At 38.5% G+C, this 24703-nt stretch overlaps 2 protein-coding genes and 1 long non-coding RNA gene across 3 annotated transcripts; all 3 read right to left on the bottom strand.

Annotated features, from left to right (window-relative positions):
* Positions 1–1025: 1025 nt before the first annotated feature.
* On the bottom strand, positions 1026–8653 carry LOC133857227 (FRIGIDA-like protein 4a). Its single transcript, XM_062292411.1, has 3 exons — positions 7671–8653; positions 2035–2210; positions 1026–1949 (listed from the first exon to the last, which is right to left on the bottom strand). Exons 1-3 carry the CDS (start codon positions 8500–8502, stop codon positions 1377–1379), a joined length of 1581 nt encoding a protein of 526 aa, XP_062148395.1. The 5' UTR covers positions 8503–8653; the 3' UTR covers positions 1026–1376.
* A 649-nt stretch (positions 8654–9302) lies between these two features.
* Positions 9303–10398, bottom strand: LOC133857228 (uncharacterized). Its single transcript, XR_009898321.1, has 3 exons — positions 9650–10398; positions 9421–9443; positions 9303–9330 (listed from the first exon to the last, which is right to left on the bottom strand). It is a non-coding gene; the product is annotated as an uncharacterized LOC133857228 (long non-coding RNA).
* A 1412-nt stretch (positions 10399–11810) lies between these two features.
* LOC133857025 (casein kinase 1-like protein HD16) lies at positions 11811–23734 on the bottom strand. The gene is made up of 19 exons (XM_062292120.1): positions 23526–23734; positions 21788–21943; positions 21500–21711; positions 20193–20318; positions 20027–20100; positions 19882–19951; positions 19729–19784; positions 19570–19641; positions 19388–19482; positions 19217–19283; positions 18542–18671; positions 18186–18404; positions 17966–18096; positions 17050–17224; positions 16670–16760; positions 15600–15757; positions 15331–15519; positions 13046–13146; positions 11811–12230 (listed from the first exon to the last, which is right to left on the bottom strand). Exons 2-18 carry the CDS (start codon positions 21888–21890, stop codon positions 13087–13089), a joined length of 2028 nt encoding a protein of 675 aa, XP_062148104.1. The 5' UTR covers positions 21891–21943; positions 23526–23734; the 3' UTR covers positions 11811–12230; positions 13046–13086.
* Between the last annotated feature and the right edge of the window lie 969 nt (positions 23735–24703).

The raw sequence follows: 24703 nt of genomic DNA, 5'->3' as shown, positions 1-24703 counted from the left end.
TCAAATTTATTTCTACACCTAAAATAATAATAATAATAATTGTAAAATGCTTCAAATTTGCATCTTTTATTACAAACAGACGTAAGCACCAATTATTAAGAGCATATAATCGACAGTGTAACTACTCATTAATTCAATTGAGAAATTAAAATTTTTTTTCTTAATCATTTAATCAATTAATATTTCAGTTATGAGCACATAAACACGAATACATACTTGTGCTATTTTTACAAATATTTTCAAATTTATTTCTTTAATTATATGACATTTTGTTTTCCAGCAACGAATTAGCTAGTTAAAGATAAGATTGGAGTTTTATAAGATTTGATTTCCATTCGATTCAATACTTATTGAAGTTATTTCAAAATGGCTCGGTCGAAGCCGTTTAGGGTTGATTGATATAAAAAATATGCGTAGGACCCAAGGTCTAAGACCCAATCAAATCAAAAGGCCCACTATTATAAGAGTCCAAATATGCGTAGGACCCAAGGTCTAAGACCCAATCAAATCAAAAGGCCCACTATTATAAGAGTCCAAAAATGCTTCAAGACAGCCTCAAATAAAGGACCCTAAGAATTATCTCCACCCTTTTTACCCTTGAGACAAATATTGACTTATGTATGATCATTGGCTATTTATTTTTGAATGGAGTATCTGGTTAGATGGAAATAGATGAAAACAGACAGATGTAAATGTAAAGGGAAAAGTTTCAGTATACGGAAAATCAATTTTGGGGGTAAAATAATAGTGGGCACACGGGTGTGACCACTGAGATTAATTAATGGTTGCAGCATGAAATGGTTTGAACTCTGGTTGCAGGGGTGGGCGATGGCTTCCCATACCAGAGGAGGAATTAAAACAAAGGGAATTCATAACACGGGGATCCTCTACGGCTTCAACACCTAACAACATCGACTTTAATTTTACTTTTAATGAAGATGGATATAAATACCCTAATAACTTTAACCTACACCATGTGATCGACTCCTCAGGTCACCTAGGAACAAACAGATGCACATTCCGGCAAAAGGAAACGATTTTGTGGAACAATTTATTTGTTGCCCACAAAAGGGTGCAACACCCATACAACCCCATCGCTTTGTCTCAAGAGTCGAAACCAAGCCTATTATGACCAGTTTCAAACAAAGTAGCAATGTTCAATCCTACAGGATAAATTATGGCCAAAAAAAAAAAAAAATACCAAAGGAAAAATTCACAAATCCAGAACCTTGATTTTATTCCCAGTTTGACCACCAATAAGGGAGAACTCGAAAACCTAAGATAAAAGGGCACTCCCAAAAGGAGGAAGACATCTGAGGATTCCCACAAAAAACAAAAAATAAATTTCTAATTATCTAGCTACTGATGCTTCTGAATTACTGTGTATATGATGAAGGTTGGTACGTGGGTGGAACAGCATTGCCATAATCATAAGCACCGTAGCTGGTCTGGCCTCCATAAGACCCACTGGCCCGATACCCAGCAGCGCCCACACTGTCAACAGGGAGTGCGTACTGTTGCCGAGGAATTGCAGCAGGACTTTGAATGTGGGGCAAACCATAGCTCGAAGCATAAGCGGTTGTACCAGGACCCTCGTAAACACTTTGGCTAGGATAGTTGTAAGGCGCAGAATATCTTGTGGCGGGGCTGTGCTGAGCAGGAGCTGCGTTCCTCCGGTTGAAAGGAGTGTAGGCATTATTAAATTTGGCTGCTTTGGATGGACGGAAAGAAGGTGGTCCGCTGCCCCGGCCACCAGCAGCACCATAAGCTCGCTTGTTCTGAGGCTTACTTGCAGCAGCTGAATTCTTCTTCCGTTCTGCCTTGGCTTTCTCCAGATGCGTAGCCCGCTTCCTCAAGCTATCAAGGGAAAACTCTGATTCCAGCTTGTGGTCTTCTACACATTTGATGATGGCTCTAATAGAATTCAACTCCAGAGTGCTCGACTCCTCCTGAAAGGTTGATTTACAATAAGGAATCATGCAAAGAGAAAATAAAAATTATTGGGAAACATAATTGTGTAGATGTTACACATACTGTTGCGGCCATGGTATTATTGCCATTCTTCAATATGGTGCTAGCATTCTTTTTGGAGTTCTTGAGATACAACTTGATCAGAGAAACAGGAGAAAATCTTTCAGTCAAACCAGCCTCAGAAGCAAAATACACAGCTTCTATCTCTTTACCACTCTTCACCAGTTCATCAATAATATCTGGAAAAATGAAAAATTCCTTCAATGAAGATGCTACAAAATGGATTACAGAAAGTTGGACATCCACGCAAGTGAATTATGAATCGAAGCAATTTCATTTTGCTCTTATCCTTAGTCAGATTATCTGAAGAGCCACTGAACTCAAGACAGATTCAACTGAAAAGAAACATACGAAAAAGGACACATTTTTGAGAGAGAGTGCACAGAACCTATCATGCAAGGTCCAATCAACCATACTCTAATTTCTTTCTAATTTATTAAATTATGAGCCCAAGTTCAACACTCTAACCTTACTAAATCTGATTTTATGTTCTATAAGAGAAACTAGACAATTGACAAATCAAAAGATTCACAACTATGTACACCGATGACGTAATTCTTCAGACTCCACAAAAAGAATACATTTTTTTTTTTATAAGTAAATGAAATTTTATAAAAGCGTAAGGCGCCCCTCTAAGTACACTGGAAGTATACACAAGGAAACGCCTAAGAAGGCAAAGAAAAACGAACAATAAAATCAGAAAAGCTAATATACACGTGAGACAAAAAAGCCTCCGTCCAAAGATACAACGCATGAAAAAACGAAGCAACAAAATTCTCCATGGAATTCTCCAAGTCTTCAAAACACCTAAAATTTCTCTCCTTCCAAACACATGAAAGAATACAAATAGGCACCATCTTCCAAACTGCAGCACTCCTTGACCTACCCGCCTTCCACCAACATGCGAATAAATCGACAACTCTCCTAGACATAACCCAAGACATACCAAACCTAGAAAAGACATGATTCCACAAAGTAGTAGCCACATCACAATGAAGAAGAAGATGGTCTACAGTTTCCCCGTCTCTTTTGCACAAGTAGCATCTATCCACAATGATGATTTTTCGCTTCCTGAGATTATCCGTTGTAAGAATCTTTCCAAGGGTTGCCGACCACACGAAGAACGCCTCCCTCGAAGGAGCCTGAGTCCTCCACACACTCTTCCAAGGGAAATGACTGCCCTCACACCCAGCCAAGGAGCTGAAATAGGACTTAACCTTCAACACCTCTTTCTTGGAAGGGACCCACTTAAGCCTATCAGGACGATCTCTACTCACCCTAGCTAAATGCAACACATGAAAGAAGGATGCAAAGACACCCACTTCCCAGTCATGCACCTCTCTAACAAAGCTCACATTCCATTGGATAGAGCTGCCCAAAACCTCCATATTATTCGCAACGGAAGCATCCTTCATCTGATCTATACCAAAAAGAATAAGAAATGCTTCCTTCAACACCCTATCCCCGCACCACAGATCATGCCAAAATTTTGTCCTAGCCCCATCCCCCACCTCCAATCTAGAGAGACCAAAGAAAATCCCCCACCTTTTCCTGATATTCTTCCACAGCCCCACCCCATGAGCACCTACCGGCTCGCGTGAACACCACCCACCCCACAAATTACCAAACTTGGCATCTACCACAACTCTCCACCATGCTTCTCTCTCTATCCCATACCACCACAACCATTTACCTAACAAAGCATGGTTGAACAACAACAAATTCCGAATATCCAACCCTCCATCTAAAATTGGGGAACAGACTTTCGACCACCTCACCAAGTGAATTTTAGATTCTTCACCCAATCCACCCCAAAGAAAATCCCGTTGAAGCTTCTCTAAACGAGCAACAACACTCCTCGGGAGATGGAACAGAGACAAAAAGTAAGTAGGCACATTGGCAAGGGTACTCTTAATAAAGGTTACTCTACCACCCTTAGAGAGATACATCATTTTCCAACTAGCCAAACGATGTTCAATCTTCTCAACAACCCCGTCCCAAATATGAGTGGACTTATAGGAAGACCAAGATACTTAACCGGCAAAGTGGCAAACCCACACCCTAAAATGTCGACTAGCCTTTCCGCTTGATCAACATGCCCCACTGAAATTAAATTTGACTTTGTCAAATTAACCTTCAGACCCGAAGCTGCTTCAAACAAGAGGAAGAGACTCCGTAGATTACGCAACTGAGAAGAATGAGCACTACAAAAAATCAAAGTATCATCTGCAAACAAGAAGATGCGAAAAATCTACGTCACCTATTTTAAATCCATCCAACAAACCCCCCCTAACTGCAGCTGAGATCATACAGCTCAAGGCTTCCATCACAAAAACAAACAAAAGGGGTGACAAAGGATCCCCTTGTCTTAGTCCTCGGGAGCTCCTGAAAAACCCAAAAGGGGAACCATTGATTAACACCGAAAACCGCACAGTTGAGATACAATGAGTGATCCACCTACACCACTTTTCCCCAAAGCCACACCTCCTCAACATATACAAAAGAAAATCCCAGTTAACATGATCGTATGCTTTCTCCAAGCCCAAGGCAGTTTTCAAGCAAAAATTGAAGTTGGGCAGGGGCATGGATCCTAAGGTCGTGGATCCAGCCCAGCCAAGTTGGCAAGCCCATTCTTTCTCGGACTGGCCGAGGGTGAGGGTGAACATGGGTCAGTCCAGCGAACTAGGGGGTGTGGATCAGCAGGAGCAGGCTTGTTTTGAGCCTGATCCTAGGGGAAAAGCTATTGCTCAACCGAATTTTCAAGTTCTTTCTAGCTCGGACTGGTTGTCGGTGAGGAGTGACGCGGGTCAGTCCAGCGATTTAGAGGCGTCGACGTCTTCCGGTGTTCCTCCGGCTGTGCTGCGATCGTCCTTGCTCTCAGGTAACTCTCTTTCGGTGGGTGGACCGGTGGGTCCTGCGGTTTCTCCGGATCCGGTGGTTCTGATGTCTGTTGTGACTATCGGCAAGTCGATGGAAGTCATGTCGCTGGCCAGGGTACTACCGGAGCTGAACCAGGAGGTGAGTAAGAGTAGGGTCGACAGTCTGGCAGATCTTTGTCAAGAGCCGACAGATATACTGCGTGCGGTGTCTGAAGGTAGGGATCGGATGTCAAGGCTTTTTGGCCCATGCTCAGGAGGTGTCGGGCGAGGTTCATTTGCTTGGCAAGGGAATTTTTCAGGAGAGCTGGTTGTCTCTGGGTTGAACGGGTGCGGGTTGCCATTGAAGCCCCTTCAGAACTATCTTTTTATGCAGGCAAAGGACGGTGTGGGGAACTCAAACAGCCAGCCAACTGGGTGCTCAGATTTGGTTGTGTTTCAAGAGGGTGATCAGCCTAAGGCAGTGGCAGATAGTGGGAAGGTTTTCTGGGACGTGGATGTGGGGGAAAGAGAAGGTAGGGTGGGATCGGTGTCTCCTCTAAATTCCTATACTAATTCAGAGGGGGATCTCTCAGGTTACTCTGATTGGGTCATTCAGCGTGCAAATGAGATTTATCCCATTTCAGGGATACCGTTTGAGGGTCATAAGTTACAATTGCTGGATTTCTTGTCTTTTATTGAAGCGGACCGTCTCTTAGGTGAGGAGGGAGCTCTATCTTGTGGGGGGAAGAAGGGAAAAAGGGAGGTTAAGAATTTGGAGTGTTCCATTAACTACGATGCTAGAGGCTCATGCTCAAGCCGCGGGAAAAGGAAGACGAGAGGGCATCCAGTTGTGTTATGAAGCCAAGAATTCTGTCTTGGAATGTGAGGGGGCTGAATAAGAGAGAAAAACGCCTAAAGATTAGTAACTTGCTCAGGGATTGGAAGACAGATATTATTTGCTTCCAAGAAACTAAGGTTCATGGTATTTCGAGTAGCTTTGTGCGCAGTCTCTGAGGCTGCAATCATGTCGATTGGTGTTGTCTAGACTCCAGTGGGGCCTCAGGGGGCATTTTGATTATGTGGGATAATAGGGTGGTGGAGAAAGTTGATGTGTGTTTGGGGGATTTCACTCTTGCAGTTTCCTTTAGGAATGTAGTGTATCGTTTCGTCTGGGCTTTTGCAGGTGTTTACGGTCCGAATTCTGATATGGACCGTATGACCTTAAGTTTATTTCAAGAGTTATTGATTCCTTTTTCAATAAAACTTTATTTACTTATCAAAAAAAAAAAAAAAAAAGAGTTATTGATTCCTTTTCTTTTTTCTTTTTATTTGATAAGTAAGAGTTAATGATTCTCATATCAACTAGATATTTCCATGTATAATGACTCTCATTCCACAACCTACCTCTGCTCAAACATTTTTTTTTCCAATTACTATAGAGTTAATGATATAGTTAGATTATTATATTAATTTGGTTAATGGCTATTTAGAGACTTTTTGAAACTTCTAAAATTGTTCAGCGACATAAATCCATTGATCAGTAATGGCACAAGAGTTTGATTTGTGTATAATACTTTACATGAAAGCTCTCTATGAGCAGTGAGTTCTGACAAATCGTGTGCTCCATTGACATGTGACAAGGCAGGATTGTGACACATTAGTCGTCCCATATTAGTAGTCACAAAAGCATCACTTAATACAGATTTCCCAAGAAGGAAAAAGGAGTCATCCACATAAACAATCCCATAAAATGATTCATAATTTCACAATATGCCATTGTGTCGAATTTTCATCACTTGTCATATCAATAGATGTCATTTTTGCAACAGCCCCATTTCAATCATATAAAACGGGCTATTAAAGCATCTCCAACATATGCTCCAAAACTTCCACATTAGCTATTTAGCCAATATGAGCCCTTTTTTTACCTCCAGCCAATTATGTTCAGAAAATGTAAGATGTTTTTTGCTATAGTAATTAGCAACCTCTAGCTAATTACTGTAGCAAAATGTTCAAATGTTTTATTAATTATTCCTTTATTTTATAGTTTCTCTCTCTCCATGCTTCCCATCTCCCCTTCTCTCTCAAGATTACCCCCTCTCAATCTCTCTCCCTTTCTCTCATCTCTCTCTCTCTCCTGCACCACTGTCACTGGGGGCTGGTGAGGCCGCCACCAGAAGAGCAGATGACGCCGCCCACCCCCCCTCTTCTCCCTCCTCCTCCCACTTCTATCTCCTTCACTCTCAACCCATTTCACTTTCTCTTTCTAAAACCAAGATCCACTCTCTCACTCTACATAAACTACCATCAATTCAACACAAACACATTCAAATCCAAATTTCTTAGCTCTCTTCCTTTTCTTCTAAAATCTCCCTTCGTAGAGAAGAGAATAGAAAATCTATTGGAACGTGTATGGAAAAATCAATAGATAAAGAAAAGAATTGCACTTTTTGATGATGTATTTTACATGATATTGCTGGAGAAGCTCTTAGAAAACCACAAAATATTCAAATGTATCATTATGTTATCACGTTATAAGATGCAACACCAGAAAGCCCAATCTAATGCACCAACTTCTGAATAAAACGATTGCCTTGTTCACGAATTAATCTTCATGCAATGGAAACTAGCAATACAAACTTCAAGTGACTGATAAGATATGAGAAAAGTAAGTTATCACTACTAACATATCCTGAGCTAAACCAATACAAACATACAATAATTCTCATATATGACAAAACTAATAAACAACAAATTAGCCATTAACAAACTAACACCAACCTGCCATTTTCTTTCCAAATCCCAACGCGGCCGCGAGCTTTGCCATATCCCTCCGAGCGGCGAACTCTACCACCAGCTTCCTCAAATACTCCTCGTCGAACCTCGACCGCAACCCTAACCCGACCACCATTTGCAAGAGCATCACAGCCTCGGCTGGCCCCAATGCCCCACCTTCCTCGTCCATCTGCCCCTTCCACAGCCCCAAGATACCAGCTGCTCTCTCCACGACGCTATTTGCGAACTCCGGTCCCAAACGACTGGCATTCGCCTCCGGAAACAGCGCCTGAACCAGCATTCCACAGGCCCACCGCCTATCCGCCGACTTCTTGCTGAGAAACTCTTCCATGGCGTCCAAGACTAGCCTCGGCGGGTCCACTGCCTCCGCAATCGCTTTCGAGATCTCCGCACGCAGCGACACAGACTCTTTCCGCTTCGACACAATGAACCTCAACAGCCCCGAAGAGTCCATTTTCCGAGACAGGGATTTCAGGGTTTCGGACAGCTCGACTGTCGCAGAAATGGGATTCTCGAATTCCGACAGGGCGGCCTCTCTCTGCTCCTCGATGCGGGCCACGGCAGCCAACTCGCGCTCGGGAATTGAATTCTCGCGATTGGAGAGGGATTCGAGGGTTTTCCGGGAATTGGATTCCAGTGCTTGGATTTTGGATTCCAGGGACTGGGATTTCTGAGAGAGGGAGTCTTGGAGGGAGGAGAAGCGATTGGACAGGGTTGTGAATAGCTGGGTGCAGGACGATAGAATGGTCTTTTGGGCTTCGAGGTCGTCGAAGAATTTCTGGACTCTGTCCGTGTGGATAACTAATTCGGTCGTCATCGATGGGAGATTTGGGGAAAACGCTAACGTTTTGGGGGTGCTGAGTTGGGGATTTCTGGAGGGCAAGAACCCTAAAACCCCAGTTGGAAGGAGGAAGAAAGAGAGTGTGTAAAAGCGTCTGACATGTATTTCCTTTTGGTGATTTTCTGTTTTTGAGGAAGAAGGTTACTTTTTTTAACCTATATTACATGGGAGCCCTTTAACTAATGCGTATGATAACTCTACCCCTGAACTTCTTTTAATTTGAAAAATCTCTGGTCGTACCGTCGTAGTATTGAGGATTTCTTTTTTCTTTTTCTTTTCTTTTCTTTTTGGGTCTCTGTCGAAAGCTTATTGGGTTGGGCTTGGGCTTGGGCTTGGGCTTGGGCCTATAAGTACCACAAACATTATTAAATAACTTTGAGCAACAACAGTGATGAAGATTTCAGTTAACTGCATGCACGGGCAAGTTTTTTAAAGGGTCATTTTTATTTTATTTTTTTGGCAAGCAAAATGGTCAAAATTTTAGTAAAAGATTTATCCTCTCTAGACTCTAGGCTATGACTATTATTCATCACGAATTTAAAGCAATATAGTTGGACCATTATGCATGCTTATGCTTATGCTTTGTTAGTCCGATAAAAGAAAAATGGGATTGCTTGTTTCAAGCCGATGCCATTGGATTTGATTCGATGCGACAGTCTGATTCGAGAGAATCAAATATTGAGGTTGTCATTTTCGTGCATTATAGTGCAATTAGCCGTTCGAATTATACTTAATTTGAACAGTCTTGTAAAAAGGTCAGGTGAAACCTACACTGTAAATGCCCGCAGGCCCTGCACCTATTCTCTACAGAAGAGACAGTTCTAAATATGAACAGACAATTCTAACAGCCAATTACAAGAATCTTTTTTCTAAAAGACGAGATAACTAAGTCACCTTGCTTGAGGGTCATCGACGCGCTGTCATGCATACGAAATATAGAGTTAATTTCTTAACCAATCCTCTCGACTGCATTGCTTAGCAATTGATTGCTAATGCTGAACTATTCAGCATATTCTCTATAAGAGAAACAGTTTTAAATTTGAACAGTCAATCCCATTTACAGAGGAAACAATTCTAACAATCAATTACAGAAATCTTTATTCTAAAAGACGAGATAAGTCACCTTGCTTAGGGTCATCGACTCGCTGTCGTGCATACAAAATATACAGTTAATTTCTTAGCCAATCCTCCCGGCTGTACAGTTTGCCTACGGCTATGCTGTACGTTTTGGCTCTAGAATCTAGATTGTTGTGGCATGCATGTTATGATCCACATTATTCCACGCCTCCTATGAAGTAGATAAAACAAGGAAAACAACGAGCAAATGGTCCCATCCCCGTACGTGGTGGCCATTAGATGTGTGGCTCGCAAAACTGAAGGACATAAGACATAGAGGGAAGAGGTAGGGTAGGGTCGTCTATCTAAAAAATAAATAAAGAAATATTGTCAGTCAAAGAAAATACAATACTTGGTAGATATGATCAGAGGATAACGATGCCACTTGCTACAGCTAGCTGGTAATTAAGTCTTCGAGCTTTTTCAAAGATAGAGAAGATTTCAATGAAAATTACTTCAATTCTAGCAGCCAGCTTTTGGTCAACTAAATGAAATCATGAACTGGTGTTTGACAATTCAACCAACTCAGCAGCAAGTTCTAGATGTTGATGAATCACCAAAAACCCCACAATTGTGAGATCTAATAGCATCTATACCCATGCTGCTACGTCTGCTCTACAAGTTCAGCAATGTTTGTTTGACGATTCTGTGTTTCCTTGGCCGAGAAACTCTCAGCTTTTTTCGTGACAAAGAAAAGCCGCAAGATTCCTGTTTGTATCGGTAAGTTGTCCCCCACAACAATAAAAAAAAAAGCCCAGATGACATGACAGAAGCATATATATATATATATATATATTTAAGGAACTTCCATGAGAACAATTGATTAGTTCTTTCATCTTCTATCCTACAAGTTTACTAACCAAATCCTGCGTTTGGTCAACCATTACATTCTACCTTAGATCATATTAACAAGTGCAATAAAATCAAGGGACCAATAATTAAACATTTACAAAATAAAATAATTTAAAAGAAAAAAATAAAGAGGGAGCTTCTTTTTCCTCTTCATCTTTTTCTGCTGGGATCACAATCTCTCCGAGCTCTTCAACATGGGGGGACCGGAGATGGAAAAGAAATGAGTTCAATAATATTCAATTCTACAACTATCAAGCTTAATGAGACCGAACACCAAATTAAGGAAGAAGAGACAGAAGGCAAAGACTGGCATGTTTATTAAGACAATCCCACAAGGCACCCCAACATGTATATATCAAGTCCATACAAATCTACAAGGGAGTAAAGTTTTGACAAGAATTTTCTTACTCATTCAACCTATAGCTTCCTTTGTGTATGCCAAGTGCACACACACTGAGCTTCACGCTAATGGCTGACTACTTCCATGATTAAGCAGTACTGAAACATATTGCCGTACGAGGTTCCTTTAAAGTATGCTTCGAAAGATCCTGGAAGGATCAGCAAACCGAGCAGAGAAAGATCGAGAGAGGATATCGGGTTCATCCCATGTAGATCCTTGGTCGAAATTCTGAGAGTAAGTGTATGGATCATAGGGGATCTGAATTGGAGCTGGAGAGTCAAACATTCTCCTCCTTTCTTTCTTGAACTTCATCCACAACACTTTCAACCTCATCAACTTGTTTGATCTGGCAGATGGTAATCTTGTTCTTGCAGACTCAACCTCTTCGTAGTACTGCCCCAGTTGGATGGTTCTTCTACCTGAACCGGACCACTTTCGGATGTCCATTTCGGCACCAAGCTTTCTCTGCAAATGAAGCTTGGAAGGCCAATGCTTTCTACTCCCAGAGAGTCAAAATATGAATGTAAGAACCGAATAAATATAAGCACACGGTATAGTCCTGTAGGAGAGTAGTTGGGCAGGCTACCTTTAAAACTAGAAAGGAACTGGCTAGCTGATTCAAAAGCTATCCAGTCGGCTCATGAGCTATAAAATATACACCCGTGTTGAAAAGTTAAGACCAAGCATCATATAAAAAACCAAAACAAAACAGGATTTGTAATTATTTTTTTTCCCGGCTTATGTGGATCCCATTCACTATTCTAAGACAAGCACATGATGCACGTGGCCACTTCCGTGGCTGCACATCACTCACACGTGGAGAAGGGCTCAGGGTTCTGATTTTGGCATTAAGAGTTAAAGGCTCTTTCAACAAAGGAATTAATAATAATAATAATAATAGAATTAGCTCACTGGAAAATCTCAAATGATGATTCAATTGATTTCTTATAACCATTTTGCAATATTTTTCTACCATCAAACAATTGAAAATGATACAAGCCTTTATGATAACAACAGTGACATGACATATTTTGAGGTAAACTGTAGAACTTCTCTGATACTTTTCAAACTCTTGCTCTCTTAAGAGTTTTTTCTGCAAACTGCTGATCGTATTCGTATGAAACTATAATAAGAACACGTAGGATATGCCCCATCTATAAGGAACTGAATCTGCCAGACATGACCAAAAAGAATGATGCTTGCACAATTCAAGCTTCTCCCTGCATGTTTCTTTGCCCGAGCAACTCAACACGACGAAAAGCAACTTCTATGCTTACTCCAAAACTTCTGAATCATTCTAAAGCCCTGGAAACAGGTGGTGCCAGTGAGCGCCAGCCTATATAAAAAGTGTGAATATGAAGTCAAAACCCTGTTCCAGTCCATGTAAATTTATTACAAGTTATTTGTCTAAATGTACTGAAATTAAATTAATAAACAATAATTAAAAAGGATGGAGGTTAAGTGAGCCCGGGAGTAAAAACCATGCCTCCAAAGGCCAGTGTTTTCTTTATATTTTTTTAACTTTTACAGAGGATAGAACAAACGTAAACCCCATATCCAATGCAATGTATGAGAGCCATCCCAAACTGGTGTAATTAATTGTCAAGGAGTTTTAACTCCATCCAACATGACTAAGAGGCCATATGTAACAGTTTACAGTTTCAAGTAATACTTTTGATTATTCTGTTCTCACGGGAGATAACCACTACAGAAATAAAGTCAGCTTTCATATAACTACTCCACAAGTTCTTACACATTCCGAATTTTTTGGAATTTAACGGCCCTCCTGATTTATATAGGAAACAATTTATACTTAAAATAGGACTCAGGAGAACTTTGTTTGGCCTGAGTCTCGGAGGGTTGCAAAAAGGTTACTCAAAGAGATTCAAGGGGCGCTGTCAATAGAGGATAAGAAAGTCCAGAATGACAAGAAGATGATCTTAGGGAAGTTTTATATCCACAGAAAAATCTATACATGGGCAATCTGCATTGAACTATTGATACTAAGACTCTAGCTAAGGAACAATGAACTATTGTAGGGATCCGATCGACAAACTAGAGATTCATCATTTAATCCAAAATTAGGAGCCTTGTAAGTCATAACAGATGAAAATTAAAAGATACCATGTGGGATAGGCTGGGATACTGTACCTGCTAGGGATGTGCAAGTGCAATTTCTACTTCCAAGCCCTTCAAGACGCTGTTCTGCCGTAGCAGATGGATGCAATATATTGATTCTTTGACCACTTCTCCTGCCATATAGCCAAAAGCAAAGATCACTTTCTACCAAGCCATTTTGGAATTGTTGAAACGAACACCCACGTGTGAATATAGTCAAAATAACATTTGAACATTCTAAATCAAAGGCAGTAAATCCAAGCAACTTTCTTTCACAAGGAGGATTCTGTCGACAAACTCGCACCCGTGTAGTTGAAAGCCAAAACTATTTTCATCAGCCTTCTCTTCCAAAAATATGTCACACGTTTCAAAAAAGCTGAGAATTTATTTACTCGTGAGGACAGTAGAAAATATCTTTAAACATGAATGGAAGCACCGGCATAAGCCTCGTTTTGCTCTTTGTAAATCTCACATTATGTATGTTCTCTATAAGTGGGAATGGCTGAAACCAAGACTTCTATAGCCTGCAGGTGCAGGTCAGTTAGTTGGGTTTTGGTATCCAATAATCAAACCTAATTACACAGTTCCAGTTAGGGCTGTAAATGAACTGAGCAGTTCCTAAACAACTCTCAAGCTCGACTCATATAAACGCGACTTGAGTTCGGTTTGTTTATTAAATGAACCGAGCTTGAATAAAAATTTAGGCTCGTTTAACTCGTATAAACTCGGCTCAACTCGTATAAGCTCGTATAAAATCATTTTTATTATCTTTTATAGCATTATTTTTAACTTTGTAATAAAGTATCTAAAAAGATAAAAATGAATTTTCTTCGTAATGTAATAGCTATAACTTGAATTATTGTAATTGTCAGTCTTGATATAAATATATGTGTGTATATGAGTGGGTTTGTGTGTATATGAGTGGGTTGGTGTGTATGTATATATTTTTGTGTGTGTGTGTGTGTGTGTGTGTGTGTGTGTGTAATAAATGTATATACACACTATAAGACAAGCATATAGACTAGAGATTAGATTGTTTAAAATTCGAGTTAATTTATTTCATTAGTCAAGTCATAAAATCTTAAAAATAATAATTAGTTAATAATTAGTAAGGATTTATGAAAAAAGTTAAACAATAAGATAATTGAGTTAATTGAGTAAATAAGTTACTTTACATATGAAATGAATAAGTTAATTGAGTAGCTCGTGAACACATTCGAGTTTGTTCAAGAAATAAATGATTTGATCTTGAATAGATTATTTAGGTCGGTGATAAGCTCAAACTCGGCTCATGTTTGAAAAAAATTAAACAAACCAAGCTTGAATATTCAATACTCAGCTCGATTTCAGCCCTAATTCCACTATAGCCAAACAAAAATTCTTTTTTAGAAATTTATTATGTGAAGCTGACCCCCTTAACATCCTTCACCCTAATTAACGACACAAGATGAATGGATTATGAATAAGAGTAACACCCTCGGGAGAGTTGAACTTATTCTAGTTCACATTTCAGCTGAAGGCAAGAACATTTGAATGTTCCATAAAACCCTTTGTAGATAAAATAACATACCAAAACTATAACTATTATTTTTTTTTATTTTTTATTTTTGATAAGTGCAAATTTTATAAAACAGCGTAAGGCATCTCTAGTATACACGAAGTATACAAGAAACAAACAGATCAACATTGACCCGCCCCAAACAACATCCCACAAAACAATCCAAACCCCCTAAGCCCCCTTAAGCTCTCAACCCACAAGCTTATCCTCCCAAACATGCTCCTCATCAAGGGCAAAGAGGAAAGCCACGGCCCACGGTCTTATCCTCATCAAGGGCCAAAATTATAAATATAATTAAGAACGTATAAAAGCTTGATGATCAGTTTTAAGAGGTGAATGGGACAGGGGAGCTTGAAGATTTCGATTTGTGCCGATATCTAATGGTCAGTCCAGCAAATAGGTATTTTCTTCAACATAGCATCTACTGCAAAATCTTGATTAGAAAGGAGTTACTAAACCCAGAATATTTTTTATTAAAAAAAAAGAAAAAAGAAAAAAGAAAAAGAGGGAGAGAGAGAGAGAGAGAGAGAGAGAGAGAGAGAGAGAGAGAGAGAGAGAGAGAGAGAGAGAGAAAGAAGAAGAAGAAGAAAAGAAAGAAAGGGGAGAAAGAGTTACCAAAAAATTGTCAACTTTCAAAGATACAACAATAATTCCAACTATACGACAAACAATTTTTCAAACTTTAAGATAAATTAGAAATAATCCTTCAATATTATGTAGAACTCTCCCTAACAAATTTGAATGTATGGATCAGATGTACCTTAACATGATTAGAAGGAAAAGCAGATGTCCTCAGAGTTTCTTGTGCAACATCTAGTGATTTCCTCTTGGGTGCACTAAGTATGAATGCAGCTTGATCTGCTGTAGCAGCAGTGGAGGTGATCCTATATCCACTCTCCCATCTTCTATGAATCCCTTCACTTGGATAGAGGAAGTCAAGTTCAACAACCTAAGAATACAGTACAAGATATAAGTGCTTTTTGCTGTATTCTATCCAAAATGGAAGACAAGAATAGGAGATTTAACTACCTGATTAGGATAACCTGCATTTCGGGACATGACAATTCCCCATTTGCTACCTGCAGTGGTCATGGAGGTAACTGAGAAGCCTTCTTTCCACTTCTTATTGATCCATTTGAAAGGAAATACATCACTGACTTTGTAGGACTGCTGAGTGTAAGCCACCCCTTCAATGGAGAAAAAATAAAGGTAATATTGACAATATATCAGAAAAACTGCTCCAAAAAACTTGCTGGGAAATGATAATAAAGACCTGGTCATTGATATGAAGCTTCTGTTAGAATGATTTCCCAAAAAAAAAAAGTAATGCTTGTAATTTATGACGAATCACATTACCAATTTAGAATGGAAAATGCCTACTTCTCAAAAAAAATTTCCCCAAAAGTGGTTTCCAAATGATGTGTCACCATTCTATAAGATGACACATTTTCTAAAATAGTAGATCTCATCCATAATTGACACATCATTTGGGAATTAATTTTTGGGAGAGAAATAAAATTGGAAAGTGTAGCACTTCTAATTTAGAATATATAGTTTTCATCATACTAGGGGCTTGCATGGTTAGGCTCCATAGGTTCGAAGGAGCTTTTCAGCCGAAACATGGACAAGTAAGACTACCATACTTGGGAATACAAAGTGAAAATTATTCATTCGACAAGGCAAACCCAGCCGATTAATGGAAAAAAAAAAATATGATAAGAGAAGGAAAGTAAGATCTAGTGAAGAAAATTATGGTTGAATATCTTATTATCACTCCTTCAACATCCTATAATGTCCTAGTTTACACTCTTTCCTGAGCAGTAGCACATGAAGGAATATATGTGTGCATGCCAATCAGATAAGAATCAGAATGTGAAAGAGCATCAACTTAGGAAATTCACTTATGCCCAAAATAAATTGCAGCACTTCACCATCTCTCAGTGCTGGATCCCCATAACTACAGATAATATTTGCCTAACCCATGAAATAAATAATGGTTATGAAATCTAACCATTTAAGATAACACTATTTGAGGACAAAAATAAACAGAGTGAAGCGACAAAAAATAAAAAGGGAAAAATTAAGTCGGTGTCAATTACCTTGGGACATTACCACCAAGGCACTGCCAATGCATGCGCCAGCCACTGAAGTGATGTAGTAATTCTTATCCCACTGTTCCATTATCCACTCCTGATGAAACAATTAGAATAAATGAAGTTGTTAAACTGTCGGATAATCAAATATTACTAGAATATTAATTAATTATTAAAATTCATTATTTTCCATCGGTTTAAGCTTTTGAGATAATTGACGATTCATCACTCATTTTAGTTAAATATTACATGGATTGGGGGAAAGTGTTAGAATAATAATTAAATAATGAAATTCACCATTTTCTATCAACTTAAATTTTAGGGATAATAGGTGATTTAACAAATATGAAATTCCAAATTGAAAACAAGTTATAGTAAATACCTACCTTATGCAAGAACATGGGAGATATTTCATAAACCTGGGATGTGAAACCTGTCCCTGCATCCATAATAACAGCCCACAAATTGGTTGATGAAGCTACACAGCTAATGTACAAACCATCTTCTCTTCCTTTCTCCACGTGCTGTTGTAGTCTTGAATCCATAACATTGTAGTGATACCTACAGTAAAGGCGTCTGATTACTTGTTGATAATATAAGGAATCGACAACCAACAAGTGGAAAAGGATTGTTATAGGTTAACAGTTACCATTGGCCTTAACATTTTAGTGAACACTGCCAAAGGTGATCATGGATTCAATCTCTAGATGCTCAACCATGGGTTCAATTTCTAAAGGCTCTTTCCCACTGTAATGCTGACAGTCTCTATAGCAGTCTATAATGGGATTGCTAACGAAAAGCAGGATAACAGCTAATTCCAATATAATGAATATACGTTCCCCTTCCCTAAAGAGTCGAAGAAGCCAGACTACACACCAAATCATATTATATGATGTAAACATCCATAACTAAAGACCACTTCCCACCAAAACATTTCAAGTTTAAGCAGGCAGTGATTACCAAAGCCATAAAAAGTTAGTATTTAAAAAAACTCCAGCAAGGGGGACACAATGAGTTAAAAAAATAATTTCCCACAGAGACCCTGAATCTTGGTGCTTAAAATAATCTAACAAAGACTGCAACACTAATTTTGTAAAACCATAGAAGACCAAGAAGATGGAATTGCAAAGTGAGTTATTGTCAAAGCTAACACTTCAACCAAAATTTGTCATAGAAACAATATGTTAAGTTAGAAATTCATCGATATCATGGCTAATATAGAAAAAGAGGGGGGAGGTGAGGAAGGGGGGGGGGGGGGGGGGGGGGCGCTTCTGTAACACACAATATTTGAGCCTCATTCACCTCTGCTTCATTGATGATCTGGAATTATAGACTGAGATCCACTGGGTGGCTGGAGTACCTAGTCGAACTTTCTTTTTAAGCTGCCCACCATCTTCTAATTCAACAAGTGATCTCCCCCTTTTTTGACCCACCTATAATGCATGATGCATGAAAGAGTAAAAACAAATATTTAAACAATTATCTGTAATAGAAGATCCATAAGTCAAAAACACCAAACCACCTTTATAGCTCCATCAGTTCTGATGGGTCGGAGTGTTGCATTGGAACCAATGCTGTCATTAAACAGGGAAATTAGCTCCGAGTAATTTGGCTCTTCGTCAAATCTCATATTGGTCACCATCTCAAGAAATTGTTGAAAAGGAGGAGGACACAAGCAACATAGAATCTCCGGAGAAGTTGACATCTTCTTCTTACAAACAAGAAATCCTTTGTTCTCTCCCTGCAACCCAATATAGAATTAAAGATTTTATAGAGAGAGAGACACAGAGAAGAGAAGAGAAGGAGAGAATATGCCGAAGAAGTCTAAGCTACAAAGTTGCAATTATCATCAATAGTGTAACAATGAAGTGAACTTACAACGTAACCTTGCCAGGGAAGTTTCCCTCTAAGTAGAAATATTAGCGTATATGCTAATGACTCTAAGTCATCCCTCCGGCTTCCTGTCCTGCCCAAATGAGCATGTACACTTGCATAACGAACCGTTCCCCTGTCAAAAAAATAAGATAAATGAGGCTATTTCAGCATATAGCTTTATATGTGCATCGGCTCTTAAGGAAATTGAGTCTTAGAAGAGGCATAAATGTAAATATGCTATCTAATAGAACAGAAACTTAATATGAGAAAAAAAAAATTAAAAAATTAAAATAAAAAAATGATGACAAGAAAATCCTCTAAGGCAAGGTCACTTCGTATACCCACCCATGTTTAGTAAACCTCAGACCTGTGTAAAGCGCTCTCTCCACATGGATTGGGTAATATAGGTTGGCCACAAGGGATTTGAACCTTAGACATCATGGGATTACCACAAAGACCAAGGCCCTTACCACTTGAGCCATTGAGCCAACCCCTTAGGGTTTAATATGAGAAAAATGACATTTAGAATTATTTAAGCCAGTATAACTTCTGAACAAGGATTTCCAGAAAAATAAGCAACGGAGTATTTAAAGAAAAGATAAATGAGTTTTTTGGAACCGTATTCACAATCTGATCTTCCACTGAACCAAAGATAGCTTCAGTGAGGCTTTTAGTCACCTGAAAAAATCAGGCTTTTGGTCATAATCAACATGACGACCAGAAGATGCATTCTTCCATCTTGAAGCTGAAAAAGAAAATATGGTGGACCAATTACAAATCTATGCGCAATTTTCTATGACAAAAAAGCATTAGAAGCATCTCCAGATGTGTCTAATGGAAAAGACATACCCAAACCAAGATCAACAAGATACAACTTCTTTTCATTAGGTGTTCCAGGCTGACCAAGCAAAAAGTTCTCTGGCTTAACATCCCCATGCACAAACCTGGAGTGGAAAACAAGTCATTATGAACATAATTAGCCCAAAAAAAAGACGATGGAAATAAAAAAGAAAGAAAAAGTTGCAACGTACCCTTTACAATGAAGTTGCTCTAGAATTGATATTGCCTCCACTGCTATACAAGCAACCATCTCTTCTGACAATCTGTGCATGTAGTAAAGATTAAAGGAGATAAGAACAACGTATTTAACATAATAAGAGTACTTTCAAGAAGCATTAAACTTTTCTTACATCTGGTTGTTAGAGTTCCAAACATCCCATAAACTTGGGCCTAGCATGTCCATCACCTACATTCACAATCAGGAATGATCACTTATCAAATCTTAGTTAGCAAATTCATACACAGATAGTTCTAAAAATAAAAGGAGCCAGCAAAATACTCACTAGGATATAGTAGTCTCCTTGTTGACCTTTATAATAGACCAAGGGAAGTCCGTAGCTACCATTAAGAGTGCTTCATGATATTGAAAAGAAGGATTAGTTGTATCATAAACATCAGAGTTCAACCAATAGTAAGCATTAAACTTACCTGTATACTTGCCACTCAAAAGGAGGAGCACAATTGCATCCTTTACTTTTTCGATGCTCAAATTTCAAAGCAACCTACAAAAGAGTACAGGGAAATGCATTAGCAGAAGAACCAACCTCCTCGGTAAACTTACACAGATATACCAGAGATGCACGAGAGAATAAACCTCAAAGGCATCAGACCCCGTGTGCCCTGTGCCACCGGTCACTCTTCTTCCAACATATACTTGCCCAAAACCCCCTTTACCCAGCTTTCTGTCTAACTTATAAACAGGGGAGTTACCAACCTGAACCTGAAAAGGCAATTAGAAAAAAGAAAATTATTATTACTTCAAAGATATGTTTCAATTCATGAAATCCCAGAGACAAAGTGTTATAGGTAACACAAAGTTGTTAATATCTTACTATATAAGTACAAGAACGTATCATAAAATGTACATTCAATGTTAAATAAAACATATGCCCAATATATTTTATGTCTTGTATACATCTATTTTCTTTTCTTTTTTATAAATAATCGAGATATCAATAAAAGCGTAAGGCGCCCCAAGTACACAAGAAGTACACCAGAGAAAACACCTAGTTAGAAGGAGAAATCTTGAATACATCTTAATATAATTAACATGATAAGTTAAAAAATGTATACCGACTGCTTGGAACTTTTCAAGAAAGAAATGTTTAACTTTGTTCCACAAAAACTACTACACCATCTTTAAAATGAAAGTTAAACAGTTTTAAAGTTCAAAAACCTAATCCACTACCACAAGCCTAATTTCCATTTTCTTATTTACAAATTTAAAGTCGTGAGACAAGAAATCCATTCAAATTCTAATTCAAAGGCAACATGATACTTAAAAATATATATTTGCTTCCTTGTATTCTATTTTCTGATGAAATGGATAAAGTTTTCAGTTTTACAAGTATTGGAATGAAGCACAACCTTTTATGGTAAAAATGTATCGCATGCTGCAGTTTTAAGAGGTCACATAATTTCGTAGAAGTCAATTGACCAGTGTCACGAAGCAAAAAGGCCTGTCTGATACAAAGACACTGCTTATGGCACTCCCACAAGCCTCTAATCGCAGTTGGTGAGCTTAGAAAAACAACACAGCTACTAAGGAAATCCTATAAGAACTTAGAAATCTATCATCTCAAGCTAGGAACAGATGTTTACCTTGTAAAATTGCAAAAAAATTTGCCTAGTCAGGTCATGTAAAGGGTTATATAGATTATTTTGTTATTTATCTTTATGCTATGAATGATAAACCAGGTAAACTTACAAATTATACCTAATGCAGATTAAAAAAAAAAAGTGAAAACAAATATAATTGGATATAAGTAAAAATTGGCATATAGAAACTATCAATGATAGGTAAAAATCTAGTAAAAAGATGAACTAAAGAAGCCAAAGAAAGATAGCAATAGCGATTTATAAGTCTGCCACTTGAAAGCAGAAAGGCTTTAAGAAAAGTACCTTTTCAGGAAGTGGACTTGTGCTTCCTTCCGCCTCAGCAGCTAATTTTTCTGCACATTTCTGAACCATCCGCTCATCCTGGATGGCAGCTACCTCTTTTTTTGGCAAGTCCAAACCCCCACGTCCAAGGCCACCAGCTCCAGCACCAAGAGGCTTGGCATTCTCTTGATCCATTGCTCCAAATCCTCTACCTCTGCCTCTACCAGCCAGGCCTGGATTGGGATAAAAGAATGCTGGGGTAATTGGATTTCAGTGTTGATTTCAGAACTGTGGCTTTGGAGCCTTTACCTTTTCCTGTGCCAGGCCTAACAGTTGTAACCACAATAGAAGGATTCTCCTGGACATTATTCACTCTCTTTGATCGCCGAACTCCACTTCTCATATCCGGCATTCTTTTCCCATACAAAAGGAAATCTCTGTTTCTTCCTCTCCAACTCCAATGAACTTAGAGCAATTGAAACCAAATCAAACAAAAAATAAATAAATATTATAAATTGGAAAAAAAAAATTGAATAAACTATCTTGTGGTAACCATTTAATTTAGAAAATGGTCACTTTAGGCATTAATTTCAGATTTTTAACAAAAAATTCCATCTTCAATTGAAACTTTTTGTTTCCTTCTTTTTAATAAACAGTGTCCTCACTTAAATCTAAAAATTGTGAACATCAACGTTAATTCAAGCGGATCACAATTTAGTGCTTGCATTCTGTCAATGAGCTCCAAATCAAATGATACTTCTTTCACCTACAAGAATGGAATGGAGGGTAAGATTGTGGGTTCACAACCCACTGAATGCTTGTGCAACTTACTAATCATCAAATGGGTAAAGGTGATATAGTACACAAATGACCCAAAAACCCATAGTGAGCCAAACTTAAGGGCCAGTTTCAGAAAGCAACCCCATACAATTGTTTAAAATCATGGTGAGCAGTCAAGGGGATCTTTTTGGAAACATGAGACATTTGGAAGCAATGATAGCCGAGGGGGTTTGGGCTATGTATTTAGGACCTTCTGAACTGAGCCTTGAAGCATAAAACATACAACATTGAAGAATTATTACCCTCATAGACCAATAGCCATGCCAAATTCTGTCATCAAGTTGCTTAGCTGGCTGACATGAGAGACATGAAAGCAATAATATCAGGCAGGTACGAATTACTGCTGCATCGTTCCTAATTCGAGTTTATGTACAGAAAGGGGATGATCAGAGTTTTAACAGGATGGAACACTAAAAACTTGAGCTTAAAAGCTGCAACTTTTTGCACTTCATTCGCATGGATGGTTGCTTCAGTTGGTTTCTCCTTATCATCTTTCCTTTTCAGATTTTGCTGCTCTTTGCATTTCTAATAATTTCCTTTTATTTCTTTATTTTTCTCTGATCAGCAAAAGTTACAAAGAGAATAACTGGCTCGCTGGAGTTACATTGCAAGCTTATATCCATCAGAAAAAACTAAATATAAAAATATTATCAAAACTTAACCCAGTTCAAGTTAAAACTATAATTTCTATCCATAAGGCCCTTTATTCCATAAGCTAAAACATCTTTAATCTACATCGGTTGGCCAGTAACCCAATCACCAAGGAACGCAAAGTTTAACTCATCACTTTCAACTGCAAAGATCCCACCCATACAAAAAAAAGACTCAATACTAGATTCTAATAATCTAATCCACAAACTATAACCAAAGCCAAAAGCTAAAATTTTCACTGGCAAAAACACCTCTAACCAAAAATTGACAGCCGTAAGACTAAAACCCGCATCAATTGAACCACCCTCCAATTAGATGATCATCCAAAAAATCTATGCAAACACATCATACACACACACAAAACGCTCAAAAACATCAGCACCCACAAACAGGTTCATACCTACCAAAGCACATTCAATACAAAATATCAAAACATATTAACAAAATATGGAATAATGGGTAGGTGGTAATTTGCTACAACTGCTTATTCACAAAGACCATTTGCTAGAAATGAGAGATGAGAATTGAGAACTGATAAACTCTATCAAACACGTACCTTGCGAGATGAATTTAAATTTGCAGTCGGGACAGATGATCACTAAGACGGAGTACGAAAAATTTCAAGAAGATTGAAAATTTGAGCAAATGGAAGAGAGAGGCTGTAAAAGAATTGACGGTCGTGACTTGGGTGGGTATGTGTATGTATGAGGTATGGTGTGGGTTGGAGAGAGAGGGACGAACATGGGAAAGACGGTAACGCGAACCTGATTCACACGATAGCATGATGGGTTACGTGTAGTGTAGGAAGTAGGCGTGTAGTTTCTTTCCATGGGCATCTGCGTACTGTATCATAGCCTAATTTCTTTTTTTTTCTTTTGTCTTTTTTGAAAGGAGATCATAACCTTAGTTGTTTTAAGTTAAGGTCCCGTTTGGTTCACGAAATAAGCACCCGAAATGGAATGGTTATTTTATAGAAATGATTATTTTTTAGTTTGGTAGGAGTCCATTCCATGGAATAGAATAGTTATTTCAATGGAAATAGTTATTTCCTTACAAAGAGAAATACCTATTCTTTAAAAAAAAAATGAGAAGAATAGCTATTTATTAGGGTAAATACTACATTTTTCCAAAAAAAAAAATCTCAATTTTTATTTTCTTTCGGATCTTTTGTTTTAAAAAAAAAAAAAAGAAAAAGAAAAACTAGACCCCAAAGTGGTTGGCCGACCACCCATGTGGCTGGGGGTAGTCGCACCACCCCCGAAATGCCTCGGGGGAGGTGGTGTAACCACCCTCGGAGCAACTAGGGGTGGCACAGGCCACTCCCAGTTCTTGTTAGGGGTGGTTGGCCACCCCCATAGTCCACCAAGGGTGGCCTCTGGTTCAACGGTGGGTGGCCGGCCACCCCAATAGGTGGTCGGCCACCCACCATCTTATTTCAATTTTATTTTATTTTGTTTTGTTTTTTTTAGTTTGATTTTTTTAAAAAAATAATAATAATATAATGTAGGGTTTTTTTAGTATTTTTTTTTTTGAATTCCGATTAAAATGGGTGAGTTATTACCAAACAAAAGAATAGGAATAGTCATTTCATTCCATCACCTTTTATTCTTAGGAATAACTATTCATTTTCCCAATGGAATAGCCATTCTGCGAACCAAACGAGGCATAAAAGTTTCTCTTGTGTCTTTAAAAAATTATTTGACTTTTAAAATCACCATTAGCTTGTGATAGATC

This window comes from Alnus glutinosa, chromosome 14 (genome assembly GCF_958979055.1).
Source record: "Alnus glutinosa chromosome 14, dhAlnGlut1.1, whole genome shotgun sequence".
NCBI classification, from domain to species: Eukaryota; Viridiplantae; Streptophyta; class Magnoliopsida; order Fagales; family Betulaceae; genus Alnus; species Alnus glutinosa.
The sequence above is the reverse complement of the archived record's forward strand: the minus strand, read 5'-3'. Positions and strand labels throughout refer to the sequence as shown.